This window comes from Brassica rapa, chromosome A02 (genome assembly GCF_000309985.2).
Source record: "Brassica rapa cultivar Chiifu-401-42 chromosome A02, CAAS_Brap_v3.01, whole genome shotgun sequence".
Lineage (NCBI taxonomy): Eukaryota > Viridiplantae > Streptophyta > Magnoliopsida > Brassicales > Brassicaceae > Brassica > Brassica rapa.
In genome coordinates this window covers 20665473-20686519 of record NC_024796.2, presented here as the reverse complement: position 1 = coordinate 20686519, position 21047 = coordinate 20665473, and the positions used below count along the sequence as shown (strand labels likewise).

The window sequence follows — 21047 nt, the reverse complement described above, 5'->3', positions numbered from 1 at the left end:
TGCTTCTCAGGCATCACAATCTCATCGTTCCAATAGGCCGTTGTGTTCTCATTGTGGTTATTCCGGCCACACGATGGACAAGTGCTACAAGATTCATGGTTTTCCACCGGGTTTCAAGTCTAAACGTTTGGTTGTTGCAGAGAAACAAGCCAATCCAAATCCGGTGAAACCTGTGGTAGCCAATATGTCCCTCTCTGATACTAATGCCTCAATTGATACAGGTATGATGAACACATTGTCTAAAGACCAAATTCAAGGAGTTATTGAGTATTTCAACTCTCAGCTACAACTCTCCAAAGACAATACGAATGTGGCTTCAACTTCTGGTGGCTCAATCACTACTCTTCCCGGTATGACTCTCTCTACAAATACATTATTTTTTGTGGGAGTCTTGCGAGCTACAGGGAATGTATTGTCTTCTGATTCTTGGATCATTGATAGTGGGGCAACTCATCATGTCTGTCATGACAAAAATAAGTTTCTCTGTATATCTGAGACTATAAATCAATCAGTAAGCTTACCAAATGGTTTGGGAGTCAAGATAATTGGCACTGGCAAAGTACAGCTCAATGAGCATTTGATCTTGAATAATGTCCTGTATATTCCGGATTTCAGATTAAATCTCATCAGTGTTAGTCAGATGACCAGAGACTTGGGTTATAGAGTGGCTTTTGACAGTGGATCTTGTATGATTCAGGATCTTTCCAAGGGGTTGATGATTGGTCAGGGTGAAGAAATCTCGAACCTCTACATCTTGGATGAAGCGTCTATTGGAGAATTCTCTACAAGTCCGTCAAGCTTTTGTGCTAATGTTGTTCTTGACTCTGCCTTGTGGCACAATAGACTAGGGCATCCTGCCATTCAAAAGATTGATTTAATCTCGAATGTATTAGGGATTCCTCAAAGAAATAAAACATCTTTTCATTGTGATATTTGCCCACTTGCCAAACAGAAGCATCTATCCTTTCCCTCTCAAAATAATATGAGTATCAAACCGTTTGATTTGCTGCACATTGATACTTGGGGGCCTTTCTCAGTAACTTCAACTGAAGGTTATAGATACTTCTTGACTATTGTGGATGATCACACCAGAGTCACTTGGATTTATCTTATGCGAACTAAAGATGAAGTTCTCGTTCTGTTTCCGGATTTCTTGAAGATGATTGAGACACAATATCAGACTACAGTCAAAGGAGTAAGGTCTGATAATGCACCAGAGCTGCGGTTTTCTGCTTTGTACAAGGATAAAGGGATCAAGTCCTTTCATTCCTGTCCAGAGACTCCTGAACAGAACTCAGTTGTGGAAAGGAAACATCAGCATATACTGAATGTCGCTCGTGCATTGATGTTTCAAGCGAAACTTCCCCTTGAATACTGGTCAGATTGTGTACTCACTGCTGTATTCTTGATCAATCGACTTCCTTCTCCTTTACTCCAAGACAAGTCTCCTTATCAGATGTTAACTTCTAAGAAACCTGATTATACAGGAATTCGTACATTTGGATGTCTCTGTTATGTGTCTACTTCTTCAAAGAATCGTCACAAATTTCAACCAAGAGCTCGTGCTTGCATTTTTCTTGGCTATCCGTCGGGTTATAAAGGTTACAAGGTTATGGATTTGGATACAAACATCATTTCTATCTCACGAAATGTTGTATTTCATGAAGATATTTATCCTTTTCATCAATCTGAAGACTTACCTGACATTTTTGGCACTCCAGTACCTGATGATGTGGAGCCAATTGTTACAGAAACTAATCCTCAACCTGCAGTGGTCTCTTCACCTACTGTTGTTACGGATTTAGTTCAAGATAATCAGAATGTTGCTCAATCTGATCAGACGGCTTCTACTTCGGTTCAGCCTTCTCTTGATCAGAAACGTACTTCTAAGTCTCCTGCATATTTACAGGATTACTATTGCAACATAACAGAGACTACTATTTCGTATCCTCTGGCTGCTCATGTTTCTTATGAAAAACTTTCCTCCACATATAAGAAGTACATATGCTCGGTGATGCATCATCCTGAACCTTCTTCTTTTGCTCAAGCAAAGAAATTTGATGAATGGATTAAAGCAATGAATGAGGAACTCATTGCTTTGGAGAGTACTGATACGTGGGAAGTGGTTTCATTACCTGATGGTAAACATGCTATTGGTTGTCGTTGGGTTTATAAAGTAAAGCTCAATGCAGACGGTACATTGGAGAGATATAAGGCACGCCTTGTAGCCAAGGGTTATACACAACAGGAGGGGATTGATTTTGTTGATACATTTTCTCCTGTTGCTAAAATGACTACAGTCAAAACCTTATTGGCTGTTGCGGCTGTTAAACGATGGAGTCTTACACAACTGGACATATCCAATGCTTTTCTTAATGGAGATCTTGATGAGGAGATATATATGTCTCTTCCTCCGGGTTACACTCCAAAAGAAGGCACTGTCTTACCACCTAATCCAGTATGTAGACTCAATAAATCTTTATATGGTCTTCGTCAGGCTTCGCGGCAATGGTTTCTGAAGTTCAGTTCCACATTGATGGCTCTGGGTTTTCAGACTTCTCATTCTGATCATACGCTTTTCATCAGTCATAATCATGGCAAGTATGTTGCGGTATTGGTTTATGTCGATGACATCATCATCGCGAGTAATGATGATGATAGTGTTACTCGTCTTAAGGAAGATCTCAAGAAGTGTTTCAAGTTACGTGATCTTGGTCCTTTGCGTTATTTCTTGGGACTAGAGATCGCCAGATCCAAAGAAGGCATTTCCATTTGTCAACACAAATATGCTTTGGAGTTGCTAGAAGAAACTGGCCTTATGGCTTGTAAACCTTCTACCGTTCCTATGGATCCAAGTATCAAGCTCGTTCAAGATAGTCTTGAACCTATCTTATCTGATCCTACACTGTACAGAAGACTTGTTGGGAAGATGATGTATCTGACTATTACCCGCCCTGACATCACCTTTGCGGTGAATCGTTTATGTCAGTTTGCATCAGCTCCTAAACAGTCTCATTTGCACGCGGCCTATAAGGTTCTTCATTACTTGAAAGGCACGCTTGGCAAAGGTATTTTCTATTCGGTTCATTCTGATTTGCTTCTCAAGTGTTTCACGGATGCCGACTGGTCTTCTTGTGCTGATACTCGCCGATCAACCTCTGGTTTCTGTATGTTTCTTGGTCCATCCCTCATTGCTTGGAAGTCTAAGAAACAGGATACGGTTTCACATTCTTCTGCGGAGTCTGAATATCGGGCTATGGAGTTTGCTGTTCGTGAGGTTGCTTGGTTGGTGAAGCTTCTTCGGGAGTTTCTTGCTCCTCAATCCAAACCGGTTGCGTTCTTCTGTGATTCTACTGCGGCTATTCATATTGCCAATAATGCAGTCTTTCACGAACGCACCAAACACTTGGAAAATGATTGTCACATTGTGCGAGAGAAGATCATCAAAGGTTTGATTAAGACTCTACATGTTCGGACTGAGAACCAGCTTGCTGACATGTTCACCAAACCATTATATCCTGCTCTGTTTCTTACTCATATTCGCAAGATGGCATTTTCAAATATATACATGCCATCTTGAGGAGGGGTATTAGATATAATGATTGTATAGTCCGGTTTATGTTAAACCGAGTCTATTAGTTTCGGTTATGATCAAACCAAATACACTCCATTTCATATAAAAGAGTGTTTGTAACAGAAAGTTCATTCAATGAAATAACAAACTTTCCGTTTCTATTATCGTTCCTCGAGCTCTTCTTGAAAGTAAACGGAGCTCCAACGGGTACGGTATTGGTCAACACGCCGTAATCAGCGAGGTTGACCACGGCCGAGCCAAGAAGCTTGTTCTTGACGCCCTTGTCTTTCTTCTTGGCGTCGTAGACATGAAGCTCAAGAAGATTCTTTTGAAACTTGTTTTCGGCTCCGCCTTTGGGGTCAAGGGTCAGGGTTAGCCTGAAAGACTCGTTGAACATAATCGTATCATTGCCCACCACTGCGATGAATGAGCCTGAGCTGTTTTTGCCATGCTCCCATTTGAGAAGGACGCATTGTGCAGGGACTTGGCTTGTTGGCCATGGCTTTAGCTCCTTGATTGAGATTAGATACTCAACGAGCACTCCATTGTCTTTACGGCTCTTTGTTCGGAGATTCAGCAGCATTTTTTGTATGTGTAACAAAAAGTGATAGTTGACTATGATTTATTGAAGGGGGTTTTGGTTGGGTTATAAACTTATAATGGTGTTCATGCTTTGGATTAGTAATAAACAAAACCACCGGCCTTAAATAGGCGTGAGTTGCACCATTTTCCTTTTTTTCTTTTTCTTTTTTGTTATCACCATTTTCCTTTTCTTATTATTCAAAGAGGCATATCCATTGGCTTCAGTGCCGGCCGCACATATGAAAAAAAGTTAGAGCAAGTGCATCAATAGGACTTTTACAATGGTCCTTAGAGTATTTAATTAGTTTATGTAATTTAGGACTTTGGTTAAGAACTTTTGTTAAAATGTTGATTATGGGTGGGACTTTTGATAAGTCCTTAGGTTTTTAAATTTTTTTTATCTATAAGTAAAAGTTTTGTATATAATTTCTCATTTTGTAAATAAATTATGTTTCTTACTTGTACAACTTTTGTTATCTTTTTAGTTTGATTTTGTTATTCTTACTTATACAAGTTATCTTCTTACTTGTATAACATAAAAGAGAAGAGAATGAAGAGAAGCAAGATTGTAGTTAGCTAAACAGATTTAAACTTACAAGAGTAGAGTACAAAGATTTAAACTTATAAGTACTTGAGTCTAAACTAAAATGAGTAGAGAGTAGAGAAACACAAGAACTTGAGTCTAAACTGAAATGATCATACAAGTACATTGTAGCAAGGAAAACAAGAGGATAAAAGCTCTTAACAAGTCCGATTTGAAGGTCATGTGCTGTGGTGAAATCTTTCCAACCTCCGGTGAGTGTCCTGCCTTCTAGTAGCACTTCCCAAGTTTGATCTGAAGCGTCCGATCGTAGTTTCCATGTTTTCTGGTTTGTCTTCCCTTCTATGTGCTTTGAGAAGAAGGCAAGTGGTATTGTCTGCAAAAAAGGCGAAGTTAATCAAACAAGAAATACATCTAATCAAAAAACGAATGTACACAAATAGAGAGAGTGAGGTTCTTACGATGCCACTATGGAAACCAGGAAGCAGAGGCTTAAAGAAATGAGGTTCATGTGGAATCGCCATCTGCAAACAAGAAACGAATGTAAACAATATCAACAATGAGTTTCCAAGTACACAAATAATCATAACACCATAACACCTAACCATTATGTTGAAGTATTGGTTGAAAGACTCCAGAAGAATCAGAAGGTTTCGGCTTGAAACCGGTTATGATGATTAGACATTCGATTTCGGTTTAGAGGTCGGTTTATGTTTAATGTAGAAACGTCGCCGTTTGAGTCTTCTCTATTTTGTCTTTAAAGGCTGTAAAGGTTGTTACAGATAAGTCCACGCGGAGAGGCCGTTAGAGGTTGTTATCTTCGACGTGAGACAAGTTGTAATCGAGTCGAGTGTGAGAGCTGTGAGCTTGGGAAACACGGTGAGAGAGAAAAGAGATAGAGGAGAGAAAACTAGGAGAGATTAGAGAGGATTCTACGGGGGTGAGAGTTCTCTGTTTTCTTGGGGTTTTTCCGGTGAGTGTTACGGCGGCGTTTGTTCACTGAGCTTAGTGAATTCCGAGGAGATCCTCGGCCAGACGTAGGATCGCGGTTTGCGTCCGAACTGGATAACATCTCGTCGTGTTCATTAGCTAGATTCTCTTTTACTTCTCTTCCACGCAAGATCGAATCAACACTTCTCGATCGAACCAAATACCAAACGAATCGCAAGAAGTGGTATCAGAGCCAGGTTCTCTGGTAACTGGTTCAGATCGAAGATGGAGTGGTAGAAGATCTGGTACTATTCGAACTCAGATCTTGCGATGACGTCCGCGAAGATCAAGATGGAGAAGTTCGATGGAGTGGTTGATTACAACATGTGGAGAGAGAGATTACTGGCGAATCTCGATCTTCTAGGTCTGACAGATGCTCTTCAAAGTCAGGAAGAAGAGCTGAGGAAAACTGAATCCAAGCTGAAAGATCCATCAGTCAAAGACGGGGATACTGATTCAGAATCACCCAAGAAACCTGATCCGCTGATTGCAGAAAAGCAACGGAAGGTACGAAGCACGATCATCATGAATGTTACTGATACTATCTTGAGAAAGATCCTGAAGGAGAAGACTGCTGCTGGAATGCTCAAGGTTCTGGATGCTCAGTACATGTCATTATCGCTGCCTAACCGTATGTACCTAAAGCAGAAACTATATGGTTTCAGAATGAATGAGTCTATATCCATAGAGAGCAACATTGATGAGTTCCTAAGAATCATAACTGATTTGGGAAACGTCATGGTGGAAGTCTCGGATGAAGATCAAGCTATACTGCTGCTGATGTCGCTGCCAAAGCAGTTTGATCAACTGAGAGATACTTTGAGATATGGGAAAGAGACGGTATCTATGGATGAGGTGATGAACTCGATTCATTCAAAACAGCTTGAATTCAGTGTGAATGGTAAAGGAAATAAGAATCAAGGAGAGGTGTTATACTCCAGTTCAAGCTCTAGAGGAAGAAGTACCAAGCGTGCTCAAGGTCAGAACAAGTTCAAAGATAAGTCCAGATCAAAGTCAAAAGGTAAAGGGAATAATCCAACGTGTTGGGTGTGTGGCGAAGAGGGACATTTCAAGAGAGATTGTCCTAAGAGAAGTGGCCATAAGGGAAAAGAGAAAACCTCCGAGCCTGGAGAATCTTCGTCTGTTACCGGGGTTGACTACATTAAGTCGTTAGTGGTTACAGAAGCAAACTTGGCAACCACAGTAGACTTCAATGAGATTTGGATTTTAGATACTGGGTGCACATTTCACATGACACCTAGGAAGGACTTGTTTACTGAGTTAGATGAAGGTGCTGGAGGTTCCGTAAGGATGGCTAATAACAGCCTATCATCAGTACAAGGTATTGGTACTGTAACTTTGAAGACAGCAGAGGGTCAATATGTCTCAGTGAAGAATGTCAGATATGTGCCTCAGTTTTCGAGGAACCTGATATCACTTGGAGCTCTTGAGAGTAATGGATGCACATTTGTCTCTGAAAATGGAGTCCTCAGAGTAAAGAAGGGATGCAGAACAGTTCTTAAAGCTACTAGAGAAGGCAATCTGTACTACTTACAGGGAAATAGTCACAGAGGAGAAGTGAATGCAGTGAGTGTACAAGATGAGACGCATCTCTGGCATAGCAGACTGGGACACATAGGTCAGAAGGGAATGGATGTACTAATAAAGAAAGGATATCTAGACAAGTCAAAGGTATCAAGCATCAAGTTCTGCGAAAGTTGTATTCTTGGGAAAGCTCATCGTGTAAGTTTTGCGACTGGTAAACACACGAGCGATGCCTGTCTCGGTTATATACATGCAGACCTTTGGGGATCTCCGACTGTTCCTGCGTCTCTTGGAAAATGTCATTACTTCTTGAGTCTGATAGATGATTACTCAAGAAAGGTGTGGGTATTTTTCTTAAAGACAAAAGATCAAGCTTTTGAGAAGTTTGTGGAATGGAAGTTGTTAGTTGAGAATCAAACAGGTTTAAAAGTGAAGAAGCTGAGGACTGACAACGGTTTGGAGTTCTGCAACAAAGAGTTTGATGAGTTCTGCTCAGAGAATGGTATTGGTAGACACAAAACCATTCCATACACTCCACAACAGAACGGTGTTGTGGAGAGGATGAACAGAACAATTCTTGAAAGAGTGAGAAGCATCTTGAATGAGAGTGGTTTACCTAAGGTGTTTTGGGCTGAAGCGGTTAACACAGCAGTGTATGTAATAAATAGATCACCTGCCTCAGGGATTGGTGACAAAGTCCCTGAAGAGGTTTGGTCTAAATCAGTCCCAAAGTTAGATCATCTGAGAAGATTTGGCTGCGTATGTTACTTCCATTCAGATAGTGGAAAGCTACAACCTAGAGCCAAGAAGGGAATCTTCATTGGCTATCCTGGGGGAGTTAAAGGCTACAAAGTGTGGTCTCTGGAGGATAAGAGAGCGGTTGTGAGCAGAAATGTAACATTCAATGAGGAAGAGTGTTACAAAGATCTTGAAAAGGCTTCTGTAGAGCAGAAGGAAAAGAACACTATGTTCCTGGATTTAGTTCTCTCTGAAAGTGAACTGGATGATGACTCGGGTGGAGATGCATTATCAGAATCCCAACCTGAGAGTGTCGATGACACAGGAGAAGCGTCAGAAAGTCATGACCCACAATCTTACCAACTTGCCAGAGATAGGATCCGTAGAGAAGTAAAGCATCCGAAGAAACTTGATGACTACGTATATCTGGCAATGTATGTGTCTGAAGATGGTGATTGTGTGGAGCCGGTTGACTACAAGTCAGCTATGAAAGATCCACAAAAGAAGAAGTGGATTATGGCTTCTGATGATGAAATGGATTCTTTGAACAAGAACCATACTTGGGATCTAGTGAAGAAACCTAGAGGAAGAGCAGTGATAGGATGTAAATGGATTTACAAACGCAAGCCTGGGATCCCTGGAGTTGAGGAACCGAGATACAAGTCTCGTCTGGTAGCAAAAGGTTATGCTCAAAAGGAAGGTGTAGACTACAATGAAATTTTCTCACCAGTTGTTAAGCATGTGTCTATAAGATACTTGATGTCGATTGTGGTAAATGAAGATCTTGAGCTTGAACAATTAGATGTGAAAACTGCATTTCTACACGGAGATCTTGAAGAAGAAATATATATGAGCCAACCTGAAGGTTATGAAGTTGAGGGAAAGGAAGACTGGGTGTGTTTGTTGAGAAAGTCTCTTTATGGGTTGAAGCAGAGTCCTAGACAGTGGAATCAAAAGTTTGATCAGTTCATGAAAGAGATTGGTTTTCAGAGGAGTTGTCATGATCAGTGTGTATACATAAAGTATACTACTGATGGGAAAATCTATCTGCTCTTGTACGTCGATGATATGTTAGTGGCGTGTAAAGACAAGACGCAGATACAGGCTCTGAAGGATCAGCTGAACTCTCGGTTTGAAATGAAGGATTTAGGAGCAGCAAGAAAGATATTGGGTATTGATATCATCCGAGATAGAGCTCATGGAACTCTGAAACTGTCTCAAGCTGACTATATGAAGAAGGTTCTAAGGACTTACAACATGGAGGGTGCTAAGTCTGTGAACACTCCAATAGGAAGTCATTTCAAACTAAAAGCGGCAACTGAAGAAGATCTTAAAGCCGGTGGAGCATGTGACGATTCAATCCCATACTGTAATGCTGTTGGAAGTTTGATGTATGGTATGATCGGTACAAGACCTGACCTTGCCTATGCTGTTGGACTCGTGAGCAGATTCATGAGTAGTCCATTAATGGAACACTGGGAAGCAGTAAAATGGATTTTGAGGTATGTTAAAGGAAGTACTGATGTATGCTTGAAGTTCAAGAAAGGATCAGAGTTCCGGCTATATGGTTTTTGCGACTCTGATTATGCTGGTGATTTAGACAAGAGAAGGTCTAAATCAGGTTACACGTTTGTTTCGAGTGGTGGAGCTATCAGTTGGAAGTCAAACCTTCAAGCTGTAGTGGCCTTATCGACCACAGAAGCTGAGTTCTTATCCATGACAGAGGCGGGTAAAGAAGCTATATGGTTGAAGGGTCTGAGTTCAGAGTTTGGTTACAAACAAGAACTCATGGAGTTGTTTTGTGATTCGCAAAGTGCTCTAGCTTTAGCGAAGAACAATGTTCACCATGAACGGACGAAGCACATGGCTACAAAGCTAGGCTTCTTGAGAGAGAATGTTGAAGATGGTAAGCTGCAGGTTTTGAAGGTTCATACTAGTGAAAATCCTGCAGACGTATTCACCAAGACTCTTCCAGTAGGTAGGTTTAAAAACCTGTTAAGCCTACTCGGAGTCTCTGCCTGAGGAGCAGAGGAAAAACACGAGGATCGGAGTTCATCTAAGCTCAGTTTGGTCGTCTTACAACCAAGGTGGAGTTTGTTGAAGTATTGGTTGAAAGACTCCAGAAGAATCAGAAGGTTTCGGCTTGAAACCGGTTATGATGATTAGACATTCGATTTCGGTTTAGAGGTCGGTTTATGTTTAATGTAGAAACGTCGCCGTTTGAGTCTTCTCTATTTTGTCTTTAAAGGCTGTAAAGGTTGTTACAGATAAGTCCACGCGGAGAGGCCGTTAGAGGTTGTTATCTTCGACGTGAGACAAGTTGTAATCGAGTCGAGTGTGAGAGCTGTGAGCTTGGGAAACACGGTGAGAGAGAAAAGAGATAGAGGAGAGAAAACTAGGAGAGATTAAAGAGGATTCTACGGGGGTGAGAGTTCTCTGTTTTCTTGGGGTTTTTCCGGTGAGTGTTACGGCGGCGTTTGTTCACTGAGCTTAGTGAATTCCGAGGAGATCCTCGGCCAGACGTAGGATCGCGGTTTGCGTCCGAACTGGATAACATCTCGTCGTGTTCATTAGCTAGATTCTCTTTTACTTCTCTTCCACGCAAGATCGAATCAACACTTCTCGATCGAACCAAATACCAAACGAATCGCAAGACATTATCTACCTAAGTCTAATCAACACTTATTACAATGATATCCACAAATTGATCCTATAATTCTCACCAATGCAACAAGACAGGACACTGATACTATAACTAAGTCTCACTATTCATATTTGGTTGAGAACAAACTTAACTTAACTCCTATAACAGTTATATCATATACGAGTTAAGCATCCTAAAGAACAAAACAAGAGTTAATCTCTTCAAGAAAACGATTCTCAGACATGGCTGTATCACTTACAAACCCTAATTTATAAATTTTATTTACAAAAAACGACATGCATTCAATCACAAAGACGAAGCATACAATCAAATCCTCACAACAAAAACAAACAAGCCTCAGATACACACGACCTAGATCGAGAAATAAATACTCTAAATCTCGATGCTACAGACTGAGGATTGATTGATACCTTGTTTATCTGAGGAGAGATCGGCGGCGGAGAGATCGGCGGAGAGATCGGTGGAGAGATCCGGTGGAGTGATTCGTTGAAATCGGCGAGAGATCGCTGGAGAGATTGGTGGAGATATGGGAGAGATTGGGGCTCGGATCAGAGGAGAGATCGTTGGAGAGCTTCGTTGGAGAGGATCGGTGGAGAGCTTCGTTGGAGAGCTTCGTTGGAGAGATTTAGGGCGAGGGATTGAGGCCGACAGATTGGGATCAACAGAGAGATGGGAGATATGGGAGAGATGGGACAGATCGCCGGAGGATTCGACGGAGTCCGCGGTCGAGAGCTCGGTGGAGGGAAACCGTCGAGAGAGATGGGAGACGATGCGAATGATTTCGTCGAGAGAGATGGAAGACTTTTCCAACACCGAACACTCCTTCCCCTCTCTATGTGACACGTGCAGCTAAGGACACAAACTTAAAACTTCTTAATTAACATACGTGAGCAAACGTTTTCTGTATTATTGATTTAAATTGATTTAAATTAATTACCTATTATGCTAAGGACGCGCTAAGAACCGCGTGATACAGATGCCCTTAGCGGTGCCATCAGTAAAATAATATTATATTGATGTAAGAAATAAATAATTCCACAGAATAGCATTTCTTAGTTTATTATCACAAAAATAGCTCTCAATAAATAAAATAACCAAAATAAGTTTTATCAAAGGATAAAAATATATTTATACTTAGAGTTAACTAATCTATACTGATTTTTAAAAATAAAAAATTAAATTTTCAAAACAAAAAAGGCTATTTTGATCATTTTCCTCCTTAAAAACTATTTTTGTAACAAAAACTTAAAAATGACTATTTGGAAAAATTGCCCATATAGAAACTCGAAAAAAAATTAAAAATTTAAAAAATAGATAGAAACAGAAACAAAACTAACCAAATGTCTATATATACTAGATTTTAGTATATGTGTTAATATCTACTTTAATTTCAATAAGAATTTTAAAATTATAAATATCTTTGATTTATATAAGTTTTCTGTGGAAAAGTATTTATATATGGTTTATTTAAAAATATTTTTTTTAAAATATTTCTCATTAAATAATTACTATTTAGCTATATTTCTCATTTTTAAAAACAGTTATGGCGTCTGATTGAGAAGCCGAATACTTTATTCTCTCGTGTTTTCAAAAGTCGGTATTACAGGAATGCATCACCCCTGGAACCGATCCGTTCATACTCTCCGTCATATGCCTGGCGGAGTATCACATCTGCTAGATCTCTGGTTAGCAAAGGACTAATCCAACGGGTGGGATCAGGATCATCCATTTCGGTATGGAATGACCCCTGGCTCCCAACCACTCGCCCGAGACCAGCAAATAAAAACCAACACAATTTTTATCCTGTCCTTACAGTGGATGCTCTCATTGATCCTCATTCGCGAAATTGGAATATGCAGGCAATTCGGAATCTAGTGGACCCACATGATGTGAAAATTATCGAAAGTATACCTCTGAGTAGAATTCAGAGGATTGATAGAGATGGTTGGCATTTCACAAACAATGGGAAATATACGGTCAAATCAGGATATCAGGTAGAGCGGGTTTACCCAGATAGAGATAAACCACCAGTAATGTTTGGACCTACAGTTGATGCGTTAAAGTCGTTTTGCTGGAAGATTCGATGCCTACCGAAGATGAAACATTTTTTATAGCAACTGGTGACCGGATGTATTGTAGTCAAGAAGAATTTGCAAGCGCGAGAGCTAAATGGTGATATATGTTGTGCACGATGTGGCGCTGATGAAGAATCAGTTAATCATGTATTTTTTGAATGTCCTCTAGCATTACAGGTTTGGGCGCTATCCAAGATATCATCAAATCCCGCTATCTTTCCAACAGGATCTCTTTTTACAAATATGGATCATCTTTTTTGGAGAATTTATCCGCAGCTAGATGATCATCAGTTTGCATGGATTCTATGGTATATCTGGAAAGGAAGGAATAATAAAGTTTTTAGTAACCTTGATATGGATCCAAGGGAGACGATTAAACTGGCAGAAACAGAGTCCACACTATGGGCTGAGGCGCAGATAGTGAAGGAACAGAGAGGGCCACATGTAGAGGGTTCGGCAGTACCGTTAATCCAAGGAAGATGGTGCTTCACTGATGGGTCCTGGAAAGAGGATAGTGGTTTCTCTGGCCAGGGGTGGTTTAGTACTTTAGAAGGCTTTGAGGGTTTGATGGGAGCAAGGAATGTTAGGGCTAGTCTATCTCCTCTACATGCAGAGATGGAAGCATTACTTTGGGCAATGGAGTGTATGAGGAACTTACGACAATTTCAGGTTATATTTGCAACGAATTGTTCTCAATTGGTGAAGATGGTTTCGTAACCAGAAGAATAGCCAGCTTTTGCAAGTTATTTAGATTATATTAAAGTCCTGAAAGAGAGTTTTTCCCGATCAGAGATTGTCCATGTGCCAAGAACGCAAAATACAAAGGTGGATAGCCTAGCACGTAGTGTCAGGAAGCAGCCGTCTATCGTCGTTCACATGGATCGCCATCTCCCAGTTTGGTTCACAGAGTTTGTATGAGTCTGTTTATGCTGATGACAAAAAAAAATAGGTTTAATGGCACAAAATTTATATTCCAAGAAAAAATAGGAGTAAAATATATCAATGATTCTGAATTAATAATATTGAAGTATAAATCTTTGGTGTATTATAGTAAGTTGAGTATTAAATAAGAGCACTGGTTATTTTATAGTTAGAGAAATATAAGGTAATTGATTAATGTATAGTTAGAGAAATATAGGGTGAGACCAAAAAAATAGTTAAGTCTAGTGAATATGGTTCTCAATTTGCATGGATTCTATGGTATATCTGGAAAGGAAGGAATAATAAAGTTTTTAGTAACCTTGATATGGATCCAAGGGAGACGATTAAACTGGCAGAAACAGAGTCCACACTATGGGCTGAGGCGCAGATAGTGAAGGAACAGAGAGGGCCACATGTAGAGGGTTCGGCAGTACCGTTAATCCAAGGAAGATGGTGCTTCACTGATGGGTCCTGGAAAGAGGATAGTGGTTTCTCTGGCCAGGGGTGGTTTAGTACTTTAGAAGGCTTTGAGGGTTTGATGGGAGCAAGGAATGTTAGGGCTAGTCTATCTCCTCTACATGCAGAGATGGAAGCATTACTTTGGGCAATGGAGTGTATGAGGAACTTACGACAATTTCAGGTTATATTTGCAACGGATTGTTCTCAATTGGTGAAGATGGTTTCGTAACCAGAAGAATAGCCAGCTTTTGCAAGTTATTTAGATTATATTAAAGTCCTGAAAGAGAGTTTTTCCCGATCAGAGATTGTCCATGTGCCAAGAATGCAAAATACAAAGGTGGATAGCCTAGCACGTAGTGTCAGGAAGCAGCCGTCTATCGTCGTTCACATGGATCGCCATCTCCCAGTTTGGTTCACAGAGTCTGTATGAGTCTGTTTATGCTGATGACAAAAAAAAATAGGTTTAATGGCACAAAATTTATATTCCAAGAAAAAATAGGAGTAAAATATATCAATGATTCTGAATTAATAATATTGAAGTATAAATCTTTGGTGTATTATAGTAAGTTGAGTATTAAATAAAAGCACTGGTTATTTTATAGTTAGAGAAATATAAGGTAATTGATTAATGTATAGTTAGAGAAATATAGGGTGAGACCAAAAAAATAGTTAAGTCTAGTGAATAAGTCCAACAACCTTTCATAAATAGATTTTTGGGACTCCTTCCCTTTTAATAGTATAGATACATATTCCATTTTTGATATCAAACGGTTGCGAAAAACCTGATACGTCGGTACGGTTGCCAAAAACCTGATACGTCGGTAGCTGAAGTAGAGCTGGGTTGCGGGTCAAACCCGCCCCGCTGACCCGCCAACCCGCGGGTAAACTGACTTTTTTTACTCAAAAAATTTGACCTGCTTGACCCGCAAGAAGAAAATATGAAATCCGCACCCGCCCCGCTTAAACCCGCGGATGATCCGCTAGACCCGCGGATAATATTAATAATATTAAAAATTATTAATTTAAATATTTTTTATTAAAAATAACAATAAAATTTAATATTTAAATATTTTATATTAAAAATAACAATAAAATTTAATATTTTAAATATTTTTTATTAAAAATAATAAATATTAATCTATTTATAATTAAAATTAAATTATTTTTAAAAAAAATTCCATTTAAAAATAATATTTAAAAAAAAATCTTTTTTTTTAGTTTTTGCGGATTGGCGGATACCCGCACTGAATTTTGGCTGATCCGCACCCGCTCCGCATAAAAATCACTCAACCCGCACCCGCGAACCAAATTTTTCAAATCACTCGACCCGCACCCGCCCCGCAGCGGATCAAATAGGGCGAGGCCCGCGGATAATGATTCATATTCCCAGCACTAAGTATACACTCCGTTTCCCATGAGAAGTGATGCAGCGTACTCTTGCATTCATCTATGGTTCGCGCCACTACTCTTCGTACGTGGAGGGAAACATCATTATCTTTTAGTTGGGTTTTATTAGTTAGGTGGTTTTCATCATTATCTTTAGGATGTCATTAGAGCCGGGCATAAGATTCCGGAAACCTTATCCAAAATAAAAAAATATATTTAATTTTTTTAAAGATATTATTTTGATTTTTTTTTTTGAATTTTTTTTAAAGATAAAACCTCTTTTGTTTACTTAAAAATTTAAAAGAACATTTTAAGTCTATTATAAATTTTTTTATATAATTATAATTTTTAAAATCTGTTTATTTTTATCATTTTTTCTATTTTACATTAAACATTTATATATTTATTGTATATATATATATAAATAGTATCTCCACAAAATACTATGAAATCATATTATATATACATATATTTTCGTTTTTCAATTATTTTTTTAACTTTATTATATGTGTATATTTTCAGAACTTTTTTAAAAGGAAACTAAATAAAATAATAAATAATAGTATTTTAAGTGTAAGTTAATTTATTAAGGATATCAGTGTAATCAACTATCGTGAGAATTAACGTGAAAGCGACACATAAGAAACTGATTTCTCAAATAATATTATAGAGATTATCTTATTAGGAGTTGAGATTTGGTTCTTGTATATATACAATCTTGTAACGTGAGGAAAGATCACGCTTTTAATATTAATCTGAAGAACTTTCAAGTTCATCTTTTCTCTTTGAGTTTCCGTTATTCTCTTCGAAAAAACGAAACTCAAAGCTCAGTTGACGTTCGGGTATTCCTAGTCTAAACGAACCTCTTCTTTATTCCTTGTGCTGCGCCAAGAAGGCTTCGAGTTCCGTGTGAGGGGATGAGATTTTTCGCCCCTGGTTTCGTGCTCCCAATAGCTAAGTTACTCTTGTAAAATTTATTCATGTCCATCCATAACCACTGAAGAATGCATCATGTTTCCATGATCCACATCTATCATGTATCTGTCAGAAATTGTTATTTGTTGTGAGTTTTGTGTAACTTCGGGTTCTTCATGTTTGCTGTTTACTTCTAAACCAAGCATGACAATGTGACTTAGCATATTGGACAGTTTCCAATAGGTCTCTATTTATTCTTCTGAATAATTTATTATTTTTGGTTTTCCAAACATACAATATAATCCAAAAATATGGATCTTCAGCTCAAGGTCTTCTATATCGTTTTTCCTCAAAAAAAAATAGTCTATGTTCGTGTAGTGGCTCGCGCAGGGGAATATCAATGGTGGAGTTGAGATTGCTGCATGTGCCCATGTCTGTAAAACTGGGGGACACTCAAAAATGACATGATTTATAGTTTTGTCATCTGCTTCGCATCTAGGGCAATGTTGTCGCATCGCATATGACGATGTGCTAGTTTGCTTGTTACTTAGGGCTGGATTGCGGGTCAAACCCGTCATGCTGAGCCGCTAACCCGCAGGTTTCAAATAATTTTTACTGTCAAAAAATCTGATCCGCACAACCCACGAACAAATATATTTATATCCGCACCTGCCCCGCTTAATTCTGCGGGTAACTCGCAGAACCCACGAGTTATATTTATTTTAAATAATTATTTAATTTATTTTTTTCTAAAAAATACTATAAATAATATATTTATAATTAAATTTTTCTATATTTTAAAAAATTTTAATTATTATTTTTAAAAATTCCCCTATTTTCTAAAAATATAAACTCTTTTTTTTAAAAACGCATTCAAAAAAAAAAAATTTGCGAGTTGGTGGGTACTTGCACCTGCCCCGTTTAAAATAATCACAACTGCACCCACACCTGCCTTGTGACACGGATCAAACAGAGCGGGACCCGCGGGTTAAAACTCAAATTCCAAACCTATTGTTACTGTTAATTGTCCAGAGATTGTGTGCTAGATAAAATGTTTTAGTTTCAATGGAGTTTGTCTCTTCCAAGCAAATGCTTGGAACTTTATAATACTCGATTCTACCTCGTTGTCCAATATATCCCTGTTGAGAATGTTCCTGGCTATCCAATATCCTGACTTAACTGCGTACGTCCCATCCAATAACTAAGTATATTTATAGTAACACACACAAAATATTTAATATACATATTTTATTATGTTTCATTTAATAATATAGTTTAATTTTTATTATTAATTTGTTCAAATTTGTAACTAAACATAAATATATTATAGTATTCATATTTTTAAATTAATTTTAAATAATTAAAATATTTTTCTACTATTTTCATGTAGGAAATTACTAAATGATTAATATCATTTATTTCATATTGTAAAAAATAAAAAAAAACATAGAACTTTTATATTTTATTTTGAATGATATAAAATTTAATTATTATTTTATAAATATAGAAAATAATAATATAAGCTGGATAAGATTAAATGCATATTAAATTAAAAATAAACACTTAAAAACATAAAATAAATATATTATTTTATGTGCTTTTCATAATTAATAGGTTTAATTTTTAATATAATACTTTATATTAAATAAATACATAAAATTTATAATATTGTTAAACTGAAAAATATAAATAAAATTTATAAATATAAAATTACAAAAATTTAACAAACATAGTAGCTAAGGGTTATAAATATAATTATTTATCAATTACAAATAATAAAAATATAAAAAATTATTAAAATAAAAAACTTCAAATAATATATAATATTATTTTTGGTGTAATATTATTTGGTGTTACGGTTTGAGATAACAAAAAAAAGTATGACACCAAAACACCCAATTTAGTGTAATTTTAACATCAATCTTAGTGTCATGGTTGGAGATGTCTTTAGCATAGCCACAATATCCAAACACCAATTTAAAGTTCACAATTATTATTTTTTAACTTAAAATTTTACAATCTTAAAACTTAAAGCTGATTATTTTATTTATATACATACTGCCGACAAAAACCAAATCAAATCTTTAATACATTTGCTTTTACGTTTTGTGTACCAATACATTGGAATAGTGCGTTCCTCAAAAGCGACAAGATCTCATGGGGTTCTACTACTCTTTCTGAAGTCCCAACATAAGTTAGTTGTGTTTTACCTGGTCGCAATTTTCCAGTCAGTTTGGAGGTGACTGCATTCTAGTGAGTCGTGGACTTTATCCAATGCTCTCCTCCGGTGTTGCAACAAAGCTTCACTCTGACTCATCTCCTCGCCTTTCTTTCTCCTCGGTAACTTTCTGGTGAAGATCTTCCATTTCGATTCAAACGAGGAAGCTGGATATTTCAGACAAGAGAGGCTCATCATTCATAAGGCAATGTTTAGATTGTTATAGATGAAGAAAAGTAAGAATACCTTTGCTTAGACAAGTGAATCCAGTGATGATGCAGGCGCAGAGCCAAGGTCTTCCTGCACTTGAAGCTTTTGCACCTCCTTTGATTTCACCATTGTGCTGCTTTAATCTGCAACAAACAAGAACAAGCATTTTGCCTCTAGAAAAAAAAATTAGATTCAATTACAAAGGAGAAGAAAAGATGAGGAACCGGCGTGCGAAATCGGTGGTGATGCCGACATAGGTTTTGATGGGTTCCTTGGTCGAGAGAATGAGATAGACGGACCATGATTTGGGGTTTGAAACCTTGGAGTTTTGTTGGGAAGAAGTGGATGAAGAAATCGGGAATTGGGTTTTCAACGTTTTCGATTTAGAGATAGGGTTGTGATCGCGAGGCTTGACGGACGGGAACGTCCCCGATATCAATCTCATCATAACCTCGGTTTGAAATTATGATTGTCCATCATGATTTCGTGAATACTAAAGATTAAAAGCAAAGAAAAAGATCGGAATCTGCATATCACGTTCTGTTCCGTTGTATTTTGTTGTGGGCTCACCTTTCTCGTCAAAATGGGCCAAAAGATAAAATCAAACCCAAAGTGTCAAAAAGAAAAAGTCGCTAAAGAAGTCTCCTTATAATTTTCTTGGTCTCCAAACAGAGGTCAAAGGTTGTTTTGGTCGAATAACAGAAATGCACGAAAATGCAGAGCAACAAACGAAGTATGTATTGAAAAAAAAGATTTTCGAAAGATAAACGAGTATGTAAACCAAAATCTATACATGGCCCCTGTGCTGGAATTGCGGTAAGTCTAAATCGAGCGGCCGATCTAGATCTACTGACTTAATAACAAAACGAAAATAAAATTCGAAGTACTCAGAAACTAGTTTTATAATGATTTAATTTAGAGTTATTCTTGGGTTCTAATTATTTCATATTCGATATTTTATAGTAAAAGAAATAAAATATTGTCAAGTTATATTATGTTTTGAAAATAAAAAAAAATAAATATAAAAAATAATAGTAATTAGAAATTTTTTCTTTTTTGAAAAACTATTTTTACCCTTATCTGGAACACAATAACCCTAAACCCTTAGATAAACCCTAGACTCTAGATCGAAAACACTAAACACTAAAACACTAAACCCTAAACTCTAAATCCTAAACCTTAAACCCTTGAGTGTTTTAGTGTTTAGTGTTTTTTATTTAGATTTTATGATTTATCCAAGGGTTTATGGTTTATGATTTAGAGTTTAGTGTTCTATTGACGACGTAAAAAATATATTTAAAAAAATATATATATTTTTTTTGTAACTACTACTATTTTTTCCTTTTCTTTTTCTTTTTAACTTTTTATTTAAAAAACATAATATAACTTGACAATATTTTATTTCTCTTTAAAAAAGATATTGAATATGAAATAACAAAATCATATTGGTTGGTGAACCTAGAGGTTCACTTTAGGGAGTGAACCCAAGAATAAGTCTTTAATATCTATAGAAGCCGGAAAACCGGACTGAGATAAACGATATAATGAAAGCGATGTTAAGGAAATTGATGATTCTAAAGATGAATACAAGAAACGATAAGAAACCGTATTCGCAAACGGACATGGAGTCGATATATAATTTATTTCCTAACTCTAAATATTCGCTCTGTAGTGACACAAGACTGTACGAATATCGAGTCCCATGATAGCCAATAATGCTTTCGGAAACTCTGTCATATCCGCAACATGTTGTTTCAAAGGCATGGTTGAAAATAACTCCAAGAACGTTTCGTGTCGGATACCAACTAATTGATAACATAAGCTTAGATGCAAGAAAGTGTAACGAAAACAATAGATTTTTAAGCTGTCGATACGCTCGACCGAACAAGAAGGTCCTTTGATCTTGGTGATACTCTCAAAGTCAAAATATGGTTTAGAATATTCATCTAAGTGTTATAGATCTCTTGATTGCTGTTGTAAGTTTATAAAGTATATTATAATATGAGAGTTTTTGCTCGTTCCTAAAGGCATCCACATCAGCATGTTTTTTATTTGTGGGTCCCACCTTCATTTCCGAGCTTGGTTTGGTTTTCAGATCGATATGTTTTCAATTCGGTATAAGATTTCGGTTTAATTTCCAGAAAAAAAGTCCAAGTCAGGTATAAAGCCATTCGGCCAATGTTTAGTTATATGGCCCATTTTGAAAAAAAAGTCTAATGTTTTATGTT

The 21047-nt window shown here is 37.4% G+C and overlaps 3 protein-coding genes across 3 annotated transcripts; 2 read left to right on the top strand and 1 right to left on the bottom strand.

Moving 5' to 3' along the window:
* The first annotated feature begins 13064 nt into the window (after positions 1–13064).
* LOC117131990 lies at positions 13065–13427 on the top strand. Its single transcript, XM_033285263.1, has one exon. It carries the CDS (start codon positions 13065–13067, stop codon positions 13425–13427), a length of 363 nt encoding a protein of 120 aa, XP_033141154.1.
* Positions 13428–13956: 529 nt separating this feature from the next.
* On the top strand, positions 13957–14319 carry LOC117131989. Its single transcript, XM_033285262.1, has one exon. The coding sequence runs from the start codon at positions 13957–13959 to the stop codon at positions 14317–14319; it is 363 nt and encodes a 120-aa protein (XP_033141153.1).
* A 4039-nt stretch (positions 14320–18358) lies between these two features.
* LOC103848805 (structure-specific endonuclease subunit slx1) lies at positions 18359–20010 on the bottom strand. The gene is made up of 3 exons (XM_033284740.1): positions 19044–20010; positions 18856–18962; positions 18359–18776 (listed from the first exon to the last, which is right to left on the bottom strand). Exons 1-3 carry the CDS (start codon positions 19265–19267, stop codon positions 18598–18600), a joined length of 510 nt encoding a protein of 169 aa, XP_033140631.1. The 5' UTR covers positions 19268–20010; the 3' UTR covers positions 18359–18597.
* Between the last annotated feature and the right edge of the window lie 1037 nt (positions 20011–21047).